This window comes from Manacus candei, unplaced genomic scaffold, assembly GCF_025592945.1.
Source record: "Manacus candei isolate 608988 ecotype Guabito, Panama unplaced genomic scaffold, ASM2559294v1 h1tg000018l, whole genome shotgun sequence".
NCBI classification, from domain to species: domain Eukaryota; kingdom Metazoa; phylum Chordata; class Aves; order Passeriformes; family Pipridae; genus Manacus; species Manacus candei.
The window spans coordinates 15,843,751-15,857,945 of record NW_026138066.1 but is presented as its reverse complement, the minus strand read 5'-3'; the positions used below and the strand labels follow the sequence as shown (position 1 = coordinate 15,857,945).

Here is a 14,195-nt window from a genome sequence, read left to right as displayed (position 1 = left end):
CCTGATGACACAAAAGTCAATTATCACTGAAGGGAGAACATTTTTTATTTACTTTTTACTAAAACATAATCTTATTACTACTAACACAGGACTATTAACATCATGAAGTTTAAGAAATAAAACTGTAAGGACATGGACAGAGCAAGAAGGCTTTCAATTTATCTCATGTAAACAGTTTTAGTCCAGCTCATCCTTGTCTATGAACTATCACAGACAGTATAGTTTTGAATAGGTTCTTACCTCACTGATATTTGAATCAGTTATTTGCCCTTGCCTACTCATTAATTTAATCAGTTTATCCTTTATGTTGGGTGGCAGTGACTTAATATCTGCAGCATATCTGGAAAGGTTCTTTGTCAAACACTGAAGGCATCTGAAATAAAAGAAAGTTACAGTACAGTCAAAAAGAGGCACTCATATTAGAATTAGAAAAAGTAAGCCATGAAATGTCATTTTCTGCATCCAGCTGTGGTGCTGAAACAGAGCAAGGTTTTAAAGAATTAACTAGGATAGAGTTGGTACCATGCTCTAGTAGGGGTTCTGCTTATGTTGAAGAGAGAGCTTGTTCTGCTCTGCTGAAGTAAGAGATAGTAGGAATGTACTTTAAGTAACTTAGCAGTCATAAATAAAGCTAAGGTGGACATCTGAAGGAGATAAGAAGGCCATGAGTCAAGAGGTTTTGCAAGCCCCAGAAAACTAGGTCTATGAACAAAAAGTTGAAAAGTTCAAGAGAGGAAGAAGAGCGAGCGACCCCCAAAGTGAGGTTAAAGAACAGAAACCAGAAACGACCACCCAAAAGTCTTGTCCATTATGAATATGATAATTAGATGTCAAAATCAAATGAATACGTATGTAAAGATGTTGTAACCTCTCATGAAAACTGTATAAATTACCTGGCTTTTCACTGAGAACTTCAGAGCTAGTTTGTCCGGTGCAAGCCAGCCAGTTCCCTAACGTTGCACTAAATAAATACCTTCAGACCTTATCAGTTCCAGCTGTTCCATGCTACCACCAATTCAGCTGTTGCCCTTCAGGGTCAATCAGCTGATCCTTCTGTGAAAGTGTTCCCCAAGCACCTGCAGGTAAAGATTAGCCTCCTTCATTGCAGTCACCAGCCCCACTTACCAAATGAGTTTGCTGGTAGTAGATTCACCAGCTTTAAGAAAAGCCTTTTCAGCAGCTAAACTCCATTAAGTAAGCACTAAAATCTTTAGTTGGGACAGCTAGATTCAGGGAAGGGACACCTCTCTTTCACCTCAGATAAAAACAATGAGATATCTTCAGTGTAGTATTTTGTGCACTGTCTGGTTTGTAGTACCCTTTTAATATGAATTGTGCTGTGTAAACCTGTGCTCAACCCTTTTATCTTTCTGCTTAAAACTAGATCTGATCACAGGATGGTCTCTTGAGGCAGAAAATTTTCTGTGACAGTAGGGTACAGGAAATCTGAGATCAACAGGCTCATAGTCCTAGAAAGTAGATTAGTTAAATAAAGTAACAAGTGGACACACAGAAAATTTAATATATAGGGGACAGTGAACCTTACAAGGTATTACAAAAAGCATCACCAGCAATGGTTCTTCAAGAAATTAAGCTGCCCTAGGATTAGGAGGAAGGCCCTCACACAGCTTATTGAAATCCTCTCACAATCAGAAACACCGATTAGTTTAAATCAGTATAGCCAATTCCTTTTCTTTTAATAGCAATATTTTAGGCCTCCCCACGTATTTATTCATCAGAATGATTTATCAACATGAGGGAAACAACCTGATTATCACACACACCAGGATAGAGATTTTGAACTAGCAATGATGCCAACACATACTGCATTTTCTACACATCATAAACACCCTGCCCTTTAGGCAACTTTTGTATTAGGGTCACAATTGCTTCCCTGTTCAGAGCAATCTGTTCCCTTGGCCAGATACTGAAACATGACTTACACAAAGTTTCCATAATGAGATATTGATGCAGGAGAAATTACAAAACAAATCTTGAAGACACATAGGGCTTAAGTATTCATCCAAAAAAGGAAGGACTAAGCAGAAATAAATATTAATAGGCCTACTAGAATCACAGAATGCTGGGTGATGCTTTAAGACAGGATTTGAAATCCTACAATTTTATCTGTGTGAATGCAAGAAAAAGGGATCATTTCGCTCTGAATATGTTATGAGACTCTAGATGGAACAAAGCTTTTTGGGAAAAAACATAAAAAACTTCATTTAAGCAAAATAAAATAAAGATTACTATTATCCAGTTATATGTGGAATAGTGCCCAGCTGGAACACCTGAAATCGTGCTTTTCAGGGTCAAATATACAGAAGAATATTCACTTTTGCAATATTGAGTATCAGAGAGGGGCATTAATCATGCAACCCTATCTTTTTAGGATTCCTAAAGCACTTTAATGTATCATAGAATACGTAAAATATTAATGTTCCAACCTCTGCAACTTTAAATTACAATCACAGGCTTACTAAAACACCAGAGGCAAGTCTGGGAAGAGTTTAGGAATAGCTTCTAAGCACCCTGAGCATACCGACCTTCAGAGCAATCACCACTCCAAAGTCCCTGGGCAAATGAGGAACATAAACTAGAATGAAGCTAATCAACATCCAGAGATAACCAAAAAGGTAATGTTTGTTGCCTAGGAAATGCCAAAAGTTTAAAAAGCATTACCATACAGCAAAATTGAAATGGAGGGAGCTGAAATAGGAGAGGAAGAGTAACTCTTCACTGCCCCCTCATACTTAGACACCTGAGTCCACAGAAATGATGGAATGCTTTGATTTGGGGGTTCTATTATCTATTGATCCTAGCTACCTGAATTACATTCCCTAGGCCAACTTTTCTTTTTAAATCCTATCCAAAGTGTTGAAAGAAAATATTACCGTCCTACAAAACATTTTGCTTTTGTAGAATTGACATTTTTCCACTGACTCCTCCTACAAGTAAACTCAGACCAGTGATTGAAACTGCACAGTATTTCTCTCTACTGTACTTGGCACCTAGACTTAATGGGATCTGGATACACACAGCAATAACTAAGACTGGTAAGTAAAGCCTGTAATGCAATCACCTAGCAGACAAACTTTGACCTAGTCTAACTTAATGAAAGAAGTCATGATTCCTGTTTTTCAGGGGCAGGGAAAACTGACTGGTGTTTTACTCCTGCAATGGCCTGATAAAAGACCATTCCTTCTTGCAAAGCTTTTTCCCCTGCTCCGCATTATCAGACTTGTTACACAGGATGTTTATAGCTCAGAGTTGTCTATCAAATGTTAAATAACACATCCATTTGTTCCAAACGTGTCTAGAGGTACAGAAGAGAAAAAGGCATGGGATCTTTAACCTTAAAGCCTTATGACAGGACAAATATTTATATTTTGACGGCAGAGAAAAGCACAAAAGGAGTTAATGATGGCTTAGTTGGTAAAACACCTTGCCCTACTGAGCCAGAAGAAGGTATTGCCTAATGTTTGTTCTGCCTGTTTTGCTAGAACATTGTAGGAACACTGCTTAATGTCTTGTTCTGTCCTGCTTACCGGACCAAAGTCTCATCATAGAAAGAATGATAAGGAGCAGTATATAATAGACCACCAGGTAATAAATCAGGTTTAAACCAGATGTTTAGACATAGGAGGCTGAGAGTCAGAATTTTGCAAGCTTGAAGAATCTAGGTCACCTAACAATGAAAGTTGAAAAGTTCAGCTGATGAAGACTCTTGTATACTGTTATAAGTGATCATAGAGTAAATTTGCTGTTCAGAATGGGAAGAGTTAATAGAGTTATTAAATTATATTAAGTGCTTTGTTGTAATCACAAGTTTAAGTGTTATGCAATGCCTAACGACAAGATTAGTAAGCTGCGAACTAACAGACCACAACGCAATGATGATTTGGCATATTATCTCTTGCTGTTTTGAAAGTGTTTGTTCTGAGCATACTAATAGATAGCAATATGGAGACAAACAAGAGGGGGTCGACCACGAGGAATCAGGCTGACCAACCGTCATCCCGATGGAAATTTCCAGCATCACGGCCTAGTAGAGACTAATGACTTTAAAACTATTGGTGGATGCTCCTTAGCAACGGACATAGCCCGCGAAAGGAGGAACCAACCTGGAGTCAGCCCGCCAAGGAGGAACCAAACAGGATTCAGCCCATGAAATCACCACCAATGAACTGATGACATGACACTGGGGGGGGAGGTGGCAAAGAAGGGTATAATAAGTGCTGTTTCTGTTCCCCTTTGCGGACCACGGTAGGAACAGGAGTTTCCTCCGGTCGCCCGGCTAGCCGTTTTTGCTTGTTTGTGGCATTAATAAATCTTTGTTCCTTGCAACCTAAATTTATAGCCTCATACTTATCACATATACGACCAGGAGACTGAAGCATGAGAAGACCACCCAAAATTTGAACCAAAAGAAGATTCCTGAAAGCTCTGCCTAGACTCGGCCTGGACTCCACCTAGCTAGTAATATGCGTGCTAGAAGGTGTAACTGTGTATCTAAAATGTATAAAGTGGCTTGTTTTGCACTTTTGGGTCAAGCCAGTTTGTGCAGTGCGAACTGCCTTGCTCCCAACATTGCAATAAACCAAACGCCTTGCTGCTTAAAGGTGCAAAGTCTCTGAGCAGTTCTTCTGAGGTTTTTGGCATCAATTTCAAATACATAAAACAGAAATTAGATACTTATGACTAATTATTCTACAAATAGCCTATCTTACATCAAGGTGCAGCTTATATTAAGTTATGTCACACAACACAGAATAGCAGAACAGGGACATATTGGAAAAAATGAACCAGAAGAACAGATACTGAACTGGTTTAATGGCAAATAACAAAATGGATACATCTTCCTGCATTCTTTAGGAATAGATAATTTATATTCATAGAAAGACCACAAAAGGAAGCTCTGTTTTGAAATTGCTATTCTACCTCTGTTCTCAGTTTTTTTATACCCATCTCCAAATGTTCTGATGGCTTTGTAGGATATGCCTTTTCCAAGACACTGACAGGTTAGTCACTAACACATTAGTCTGCAATAGCCTGACACTCTGTTAAACAAGAGCTATATATCAATGACACACTGAGCAATCCTAAGCAACACCTAAATACAGACTCTTGTGATGATTTACAAGTGTAGCATGCTTTCTTCACCATGTAGTAACTAATTAAAACACCTTTAAATCTGATCTTTTATTTGTGTTCTAAGAGTCTGATGCTTGATGGTAGAAACTCCCCTCATTCTGATCTCACATCTGGGCATGAACAAATCATCCTAAAACACCTGCCAGGATTGAGAGATTTGTAACACCAGCCTCCCAAGAGTATGACAGCTAAAGCTGTTTATCTGCTCCAGCTGCCCTCTCTACCTCTCCAGCAAGTGTTGTTGCTGCCAGGCATCCATGGTTTGTCAGGCCCTGCAACTCCTACACTGTCAGTTTTCAGCCAAGGAGAATTATGTAAACCAACGAAACATTTGAGATAGACTGTCCTTAAAATTGCATCAGCTAGGACTGCCTGTCTAAGCTAGTGATTTCTCATCTTGAGAGCAATAACTTCATGAAAGAGAAGCTAATCTAAGATATAGCTTGAGAAAAAAAGAATGTTTCTAAGTATTTTCAATATGATGCTCTCATTGGAGTGTTAATTACTCTTTTGGGGCAGGGGGCAAAGGCCATCAAGTGTCAGACAAGCAGTAGATACACCTTAATAAATGTACTTTGTTTGGAGATCTTAAAAATAATGACCTTATTAAAAGGACTACTCCACACATTAATAGATTTGGTTTTGGTTTTAGTTTCTCTTGTAAGTTCTGCTAGTTAAACAATAAGCCTAAGAGCTAGCTTAAGTAAGAAGCTTAAAGTGCAGTCTGGCATTAACAGATGGCCATCACCTGACTGGCATTAAGACAAGAAACAATACACTAAATTACATTTGTTAAGAAGTTGTGTAATTACTAGTTTTGAGTAGTGGTCTTACGGACCATTAATTATATTATAATTACATTATAATATACTGCAGCAGTATTAATGAAGTAGTGTAAAAAAGATCAGTAACCAATAAAAAATAGAAATTGTTTATGGTATCAAGCACTACAGTACAGATGAAGAGAAGTTACCAAGTTTAAGATCTAAGGTTAAGCATGTAGCATAATACATTGCCTTAAATATCATTAATGTGGTCACTACACCCCACTCTAACCAAATGTAAAGTCCAGAGGTTGCAAAGGCTATTTTTCCATACCCCACATGACTGCTCAACCACTTTTTACTGTGTCTTTCTCATGCTGTCCCTGAAACTCACAGTTCCAGTGTGAGCTGTTCAGCATCTGATCTGAATGCAAAAAAACCCTTGACTAAAGCTGTGAGGACACAGAAACAACACTGCCAGGACAACTGGCTGAGTGCAGGAGGCAGCAGCAACCTAGAGTTACACCAAATCTGATTTAGCATAAAACCACAGCTCTGGAGTCCCTATAGACAACTGGTTTTGCAACAAAACCTTGTCTGGCATCAGAATGCCACCAAATCACAGCAAATTAAACTCATACCAATTAAAAACTCTAAAGAGGTCAAAATATTAAGGCTCTGTAATCTGAAGCATAGCACAGATTTAAACTTGGAAGGAAGCAAGATTTCCAGTGTGGAAGCACACAAAAACCCCCCACTAAAGTTAGCACAGTGTATTAAAGACATCTCTAGCAGGTCACTGTAGAAGACACTCAAGGAGGAGACCATGATTTCAAGCAGAATCTGGGCAGAGTTTAACCCAGGCCTGGCCTGCAGAGACCTGTATGTCAACATGAGCAACATTCTAAACCTAAGCACGCACCAGGGCCGCCTTTAACTCATTCCTGTGTGCAAAAATGCAATGCCTTCACAGAACCTCAGGGACTGCTGGATGAACTTGGCTCCCTGACCAACAGAGAAGCCTGTACCAGGCTCTGACACAGTATATGAAGATTACACCACCCACATTCTCTGTTTTGAGATTAGCCAGCTAATCTACATGCAACATTCCTTAACTTGACTGCAGAAATGAAGAATAGTTGTTTACTTCTAAGAAAAAAAAAATCTTATCAAGGCTCCAAAGACCACAAACATGAACCTCCCCATAGGCAGGATCTGTGCAACATGCTGATCGCTGCGAAGGGGTTGTCTCACACTGTGACAGCCAGGGGGCCTCAGTATCAGAAGGGACATCCGACTGCTGTCACCTTTACCAGTGCTACCATTCCTTATGCAATAAACCAGTCAACAAGCCTTGGGAACCCACGCCTTTCCTACTGAGATCCCAAATGAACCGGCACCTCCTCGCTGCAAAACATTGGCTAGGGTGAGTCAAACAGACTTTGAGCCTTTTGGGGGGGCTACATGTGCACCCACCATGTGACTGTTCCCTCTTCTATGATGGATGCCTACTGAGTCACGTGAATAGGTAGCAGCAGTGTTTTGTCACACAAGGGCACATGCTTCATTTACGTGCTAAATACATATTTATGATATGACACCTACATTTTGGCCACTGGTTAAATGAACTTTTCTGGCAATTCACCCTGAAGGAGGCAGACTGTCATCATATATTGCAGCACATTAAAACAGTTGTATCTAAAAACTTAATGTAAGTTTCAGATTAATTTTTTTCTCTTAAAGATGTTAAATGGCTAATGCAGCCATGTTTGAAAAGAGGTCTGTAAATTGACCAACTACTTAGTTCAAATTTGCAGAAAATATTCCAAAACCAATGCAGATACCTGGAAATTGATGTGAGCTATGCCAAGTTTTCCTGTTACATTTAACTGTCTCTTGCCACAGAACATTAAATTCAGCTTGAATGAAAAGATTATTAAGATAAATCACATTCTTTTCAAAGAGCTGGTTGATATTCGCAGAGTATGTTACTGATCTGCAGTTTAAACAATCATTTAAATTATGTTTTCACTGTTATTCTACCTTTATAGGAAACTATAAAACATTTATTGCCTACACCCCATCAACTATAATCTTATGTTCAGTGCTTTTAAGAATAAAAATGTTAGACTATCTCTACTCTTTGACGGCTATTTTTCTTTTATCTGTCAAATGAAATATTTTACCCCTACGCTGTCTCTAACTCCCTCCTAAACACAAAGGAATTTGGCATAAAGAAAAACCTCAAAGTAAAACAGCATTCACTGGTGCCAGGCAAAGCCAGGGATCCTCAACCACCTCTCCACATCCAGATCTGCCCGGGAGCATATTGGTACCTACCTGCCAAACCTCATCACCCCCACCAAGCCCTGCCAGACCTGTCAAACCCTGTCACTTGTCCTGTAACTCCTCACAAATGGTCACTTCTGCCAAACCCTGTCACATCTGTCAAGTCTTGTCACTTCTCCTGTAGCTCCTGAACTCTGCCAAACCCTGCCACCTCTCCTGCAGCTCCTGCTCACCTCTGCCAAACCCTATCACCTACCCTGCCACACCGCCAAACCCTGTCACCTACCCTGCCACCCTGTCACCTCTGCCAAACCCTGTCACCTCTCCTGCCACCCTGTCACCTCTGCCAAACCCTGTCACCTCTCCTGCCACCCTGTCACCTCTGCCAAACCCTGTCACCTCTGCCAAACCCTGTCACCTCTCCTGCCACCCTGTCACCTCTGCTAAACCCTGTCACCTCTCCTGCAGCTCCTGCTCACCTCTGCCAAACCCTGTCACCTACCCTGCCACCCTGTCACCTCTGCCAAACCCTGTCACCTCTCCTGCAGCTCCTGAACTCTGCCAAACCCTGTCACCCGCTCTACCGCCGCCAAAGGCCTGTCAAAGGCTGTCCCCTCCCTGTGCCTCAGTCCCAGCCCTCCTCCCGAGGCGGGCGCGGCGGGAGGGTGTCGGGGCGGCACTCACAGGTCCAGGAGGAGCCGGACTTCCTCGCCGGCGCCGTCCCAGCCGCCGCTGAGGCGGCTCATGGCCGGGACCGGGGAGTGCGGCCGGGACCGGGGAACGCGGCCGGGACCCCGCCCCGACCCAACGGTGCCGGTGCCGAGATGGCGGCGGCGCCCCCGGGATGCGGCATGACGGGAGATGTAGTCCTGCTCCCGCCTCGGGGGCTGTGCGGGAACCAGCAGGAATGCCTGCTGCCTGCCACGTCTTTCTACCTGTAATTCGTTGTATCGCTCACTCTCTCTTTTTTTTTTTTTTTCCCCCTTTTTTTTACATTCCTGCTTGGATGGTGTGACGTAAATTGAGACCACACAGTTCTCAAAAACCAGCCAGATGATTAGGACTTCATTGCTATCTTCAGACCCAAGACCCCTCACCTACCTCCTACTAAAAAGAACAAGTGACGGACTAAGAAAACGAAACTTCTGTTCTCACAGAATTAACTGAAGGATCCGTATCTAAGAGAAACACAGGTTGCTGCTGATGCCTGATAACTTTGTTGAAGTCAACAACTGAAACATCTGGACTGACAGATAAACCACAAGGATGCAATGGATGATGCTGCTGCAAGAACATATACTTTGTCATTGGATAATTAGAAATATGCATTAGTAGGTAATTGGGTGATTCATATCATACCCTTGTAAGTGTAAGCTATAAAACTCCCCAAAGAAAAATTGCTTGCATGTGCCCAGTTCGGCTGGGACACCTCATGCACACAATGAAATATGCTATTCAATCATCATGGGCCAGTTGTGAATTCTGCAACAAGAGCAGGAGGCACACGAGGCCATTAAACTGAGCTTTGGTTTAGCTTTCCTCTTGACAGCACAAGCAAGATGCCCCCAAGCAGCCTGAGCATCAGGCTTGTCCCCAAAAAAATGCAGGAAAAAGCCAAGCTCCTTTGAGCAGCATTTTAGCACTGGGAATGCAGAAACCTCCATGCTGGTGGTGCTAGGTTGAGCATAGAATGCTAGCAGGCCTCTCTGGAGATCCCTTTCCTTGGGTCAGGGGGCATGATAAAGCTACAGCAAACTGTGCGGTCCTGACAAATTCTGTGTGCTTGTGTGACAAATGTAAACAGCACACATACCTGGCTGATGAGCAACCAATTCTCTTGCTATTTTTTCCACAATATTCAGTTTACCACATTCTCCCATCAGCAAGTTTGGCAGTGCTGAGGGTACTATTCATCAGCTTCTGGACTGGAAATAACTACTAGCTCACTGACAGCCTTTAGCTGTTTAACCTCAGGAGTTGCTTCTGAAGCAGCTCATGAACTGCCAAACTTCACATACCTGTGACAAGCCACCCTTAAGTGGAAGGAAGCACACACACAGGCTGTATCTCCAACTAGCATCAGGCTATCCCAGGGAGCAGACAGTGTAAGAGTGCTGCTCTTACACTGGTTTGACTGCAGGAAGCTGCAGAAAGGAATTCAGTCACATCAGCCTTAACATGGCAAGAAACCGTACCGATAAACACCAGGCTATAAACACTGACTCAGGAAGTGCTTGAACATGGACTCTCCACAAAGAGTCAGGTCCTCAGCTTGTGCTGGTATATGAGGTTATTCCTCCCCAGGGGCAGGACAGCAGCTGGCTGAATGTCATTAGGTTCCTATATGCTGATTTCCCCAACCTGTCATATTTCTGTTCAAAGGGACATGAGGTACATCAACCACTATTCCCAGTTTTGAATTATCAGCAAACTTGTGAAAATGTACTTTGCCCCATGTCATGTAAAGAAGATGTTAAGTGGTATAACCTTAGTATTGACCACAAGGGACTGGTCTCCAGCTTGTCTTTGTGCTGCTAATCCTTTGAAATCAGAAGCTGAGGCTGTTTCCAGTCTACCTCACTATACAATTATCCAGTCCATACTGAGCTGGACAGAAACCTGATTGGTTTCAATAGCAAGCTGGTCTAGTTGAACATGTCCCTGGTTATAGCAGCGAGGTTGAACTAGATGACCTTTAAAGGTTCCTTTCAATCCAAACCGTTCTAAGAAGACTAAGGCAAATAAGGCATTGAGGACCTCAACCTTTCTATGTCTGCTTAGTAGTGTGAAGTTCTGGTTCTGCTGTATCTCAAAAAAAAAACCAAACAAAAACCCACAAGATGCTTAAGAGACAAAGGTGTTTTTAAAAGTTATAGTGGGAAGTCTTACATGTCTCTTCCAATGCTGGGAAACATGCAAGGATGCAGACCTGGACAGTTCTCTCTGGTAGAGCCACTGCTTTGCAGAATTCTTTGTGGTGAGATTCAATAGCCTCATTGTTATCACATCTTTACAGTATTCATCGAAGTAAAACAAATCCATCAGTCTCTTATTGTACGATACTGAATGTTCTAGAGGGTACACTGAGGTTTGCTGGAAACATTACACTTTTACACATTCCCGTGGGAACAAGCCCTCACAAAGAATACACACAGATTGCATTGTTAGTGGCAACACACGTTGTATACTCAAGTTCAGCAGTTCCTCATGCTAACACACATGCAACTCTACAATCAAAACCTAGTTAAATTCTGCCTAAAAACTGCTTGAAATCAGCCTCTTCTTTACAATACCTTCTGTGTTGGCCCACTGCAGCATTCTTCTTCACCCTGTCCCAGCCTCATTGAGGAGTGAGCCCACGTTTTCTATTGCAGAAACACTGCTTGTTTTTCACATCTCTTTACCAGATTCAACTCCAAATGGATCTGGCTTTCCTAACCCCCATCCTTGCACACATGGACAGTGGCCCTATTCCTTCTGACTCACCTGTGCTTGTGTCTACCTCCTGTATGCTTCCTTTCCGTGCTTAAGTTCAGTCAGGCCCTCCTGCCATCTTTGCAGGTTTTCCTGCACACCAGAATGGACCATTCTTGAGCTTGTAGGAAGTGATTCTTTGTGGGGTAAAAAACCCAAAACCCAACCAGCTCTTCTGGGCCTGTCTTCTTTTCAGGATCATATCAAGTGGGTTCACCCAAGTAAATCCCTGAACAGGCTGAAGTCTGGCCTCTTGAAGGCCATGACAATAGTCCTGGCTTTCATCATCTTCCCTCTTTTCAAGATCCTGAACTCCATTGAAATGGAGTTCACTTCCAATAAAACCACTCTTTTTAGTGTTGAAGAATGCTGAGACCAACCCTAACAACAATCCTAAATTAATCCCATCACAGGGATATGAAAGACAGATGTTTCCTGACAAAGACTGGCACTGACAAGGATGTAAAAGACAGATGTTTACAGAATGAGAAAAAACAAACAAGTGACAACATCTTATTTAAAAATAAAGCATGTTCTGTTGAGTTGACTTGACAATGGCTAGCCTAGCAACACATGACTTTATTGACCTCCACAGTTGACCAGTAGGTCTGAAGACACACCAGATGGGCCCTTATGCACTCTGGAGTGCCATCTCTCCAGAGCTGTATCATACTTGATGCTATCCAGGTCTCTCCAGTAATTGGAGAGGATTTGATGATTACATGGAAAAGCAGCAGGGATCAATAATCAGCCAGAGATGCCTCTGCAGGCTTTTCATGCTATCATAAATCACAGGCCCTCAAAAGCAGCAAAGTCCCCTGGACAACAGGTCAGCAGACAGCCTGTTCCCTACAGCAGAGCTGTCAGTATCAAGGAAGCAACCCTTAATGCCTCCTTCTGGTGCTCCTATTGCCTGAAAACTGGGTGTAAAGAAACTCTCTAAAACCCTTTTTTGAGTTTTAGGGAGCAAAACATTCTTTTATTTCAGCATGCTGGATGCACAAGAGAATATTGTCTCTAAATTGTGCATACCTGAGTTACAAAAGCCTCCTGCCTTTATTCAGTTACCAAATTAACAATTCAAACATTACCTAATCCTGTCCCTCCCCTTGACACAAATCCCATTTTGAGCCAGTGGTCCCTTTGGGTGGTTGTTCATGATCTTTAGGTTGTTCATGGTCCCTTTGGGTGGTTGTGCCTCATCTTTTTCAAGTTGTGCCAAAGTTCAAAAGAGTTCAAGAAAAGGACATCTTCATGCCCTTTGGACTGTGTCAGAGCACAAGGTCAGTTTTGACTTGGCCTGATAGCTGTGTTCCTTTTATCAGTTCTGCTTCAAAATAGGGACACCTTCTGTCACTTAAAAAATTCCTTTCTGCTGAGAGTACTGACCTTTAATGACAAGCTATACAGGTCAAGCTACGTAGTTTTAAGCTACATTTCTTATTCTATATGGGTACACTTCTGCAAGGCTCAGGCTCAGCCAGCTCAGATGGTTCACTTGACACTCTTTTCTACAACCACAAGGCTAAAGATATTTTGTAATTACAAATCATCAGGCAGTGCATAATCATTTCTCCTACCAGCAGGAATCACAGGCTTTCAACATCTTGAGAGTTTTTACTTCCCACCCTGATAGATAGACTCAGCCTGCCCCTCCCTCAGTACATACCTCCATGGTTTCTCAAAGCCAGAGGATCTCAGAGAAGATCCAGGTCTCTTTCACAACCTCTGATGATCTATAGCACACTAACCTCGTCCTGTAGCTCCTTTGCTTAATAAAACATCTCAAAAGGCGTGCTTCTCCCTTCAGGCTAAAGGAAGGGAGACCAGCACCCTTCTTCTGAAGGTCTGTCTTGGGTTGAGACCTCCACTGTCGCAGGGAAAGTTTTTCCAAGAGCTGCTGAAGGCGGCAGCTTATAGCACACCCTGACCACTGCTGAGGAAGCATGTGCTGTTACAAGATAAGGCACTAGCCCTTCCCACACCAAATGCCCCCCAAAACCTTTGTGCTTTAAGCCCAGCTCTTATATAGCCTTCAGCCTGAAAGGGTGTCAGACCCTCCCCAATCAGTGTCAGCTGGAACTAAATCTCCAAGGGCCCTTTAATCAAAGACAGCTGGGGGGTCATCAGTTTTGCTAGACCTTGCTGCAGGTCAAGGCCTCCTGCAGCTCTCTGTTCCCAACAGCAGCAGGCAACCTCAGGCTCCTCAAAGGCTTCCCAAAAGGGTTCCCAGAGGTCCTTTGACAGTGATCCCAGTAGAAGGCCCCAGTAGATCTAGAAGCAAGACCCCAGAAACTGCTGTGCTATTTGCTGCTTCTTCTGGCTGTGCTTAAGAAGGAATGTTTTTGTGACCATTAGATTTTATTAGCAATGGTGTTAAATTTTGTTATTGCTCAGCATTAACATGACTGACAATTAAGTTAGTAAGGAACAAGGTACCAGAATGCATGTTGGGATAGTAATTTTAAAGAGTTGAAATGGTTGGAAAGGTATACTGCAATATCATCATGATCT

At 42.3% G+C, this 14,195-nt stretch overlaps 1 protein-coding gene across 10 annotated transcripts in view; it reads right to left on the bottom strand.

Moving 5' to 3' along the window:
• AMN1 (antagonist of mitotic exit network 1 homolog) overlaps nt 1-13,921 on the bottom strand; it is a 28,385-nt gene extending 14,464 nt beyond the window's left edge. For 2 of the 10 annotated variants that reach the window (XR_007904070.1, XM_051784550.1), the window contains exons 1-2: nt 13,433-13,890; nt 241-373 (exon numbers count right to left, since the gene is read on the bottom strand). Coding sequence is in view for 8 of the 10 variants with exons in the window: in XM_051784550.1 (XP_051640510.1) it covers nt 241-373; nt 13,433-13,629 (330 nt within the window). In the remaining 2 variants the exon portion in view is untranslated. Of the gene's footprint in view, nt 1-240; nt 374-893; nt 1,109-4,124; nt 4,254-6,840; nt 6,860-8,161; nt 8,344-8,891; nt 9,040-9,362; nt 9,382-13,350 lie in introns of those variants that run through there. The other 8 variants (XR_007904071.1, XM_051784553.1, XM_051784556.1 and 5 more) reach the window with 8 other exon arrangements.
• Between the last annotated feature and the right edge of the window lie 274 nt (nt 13,922-14,195).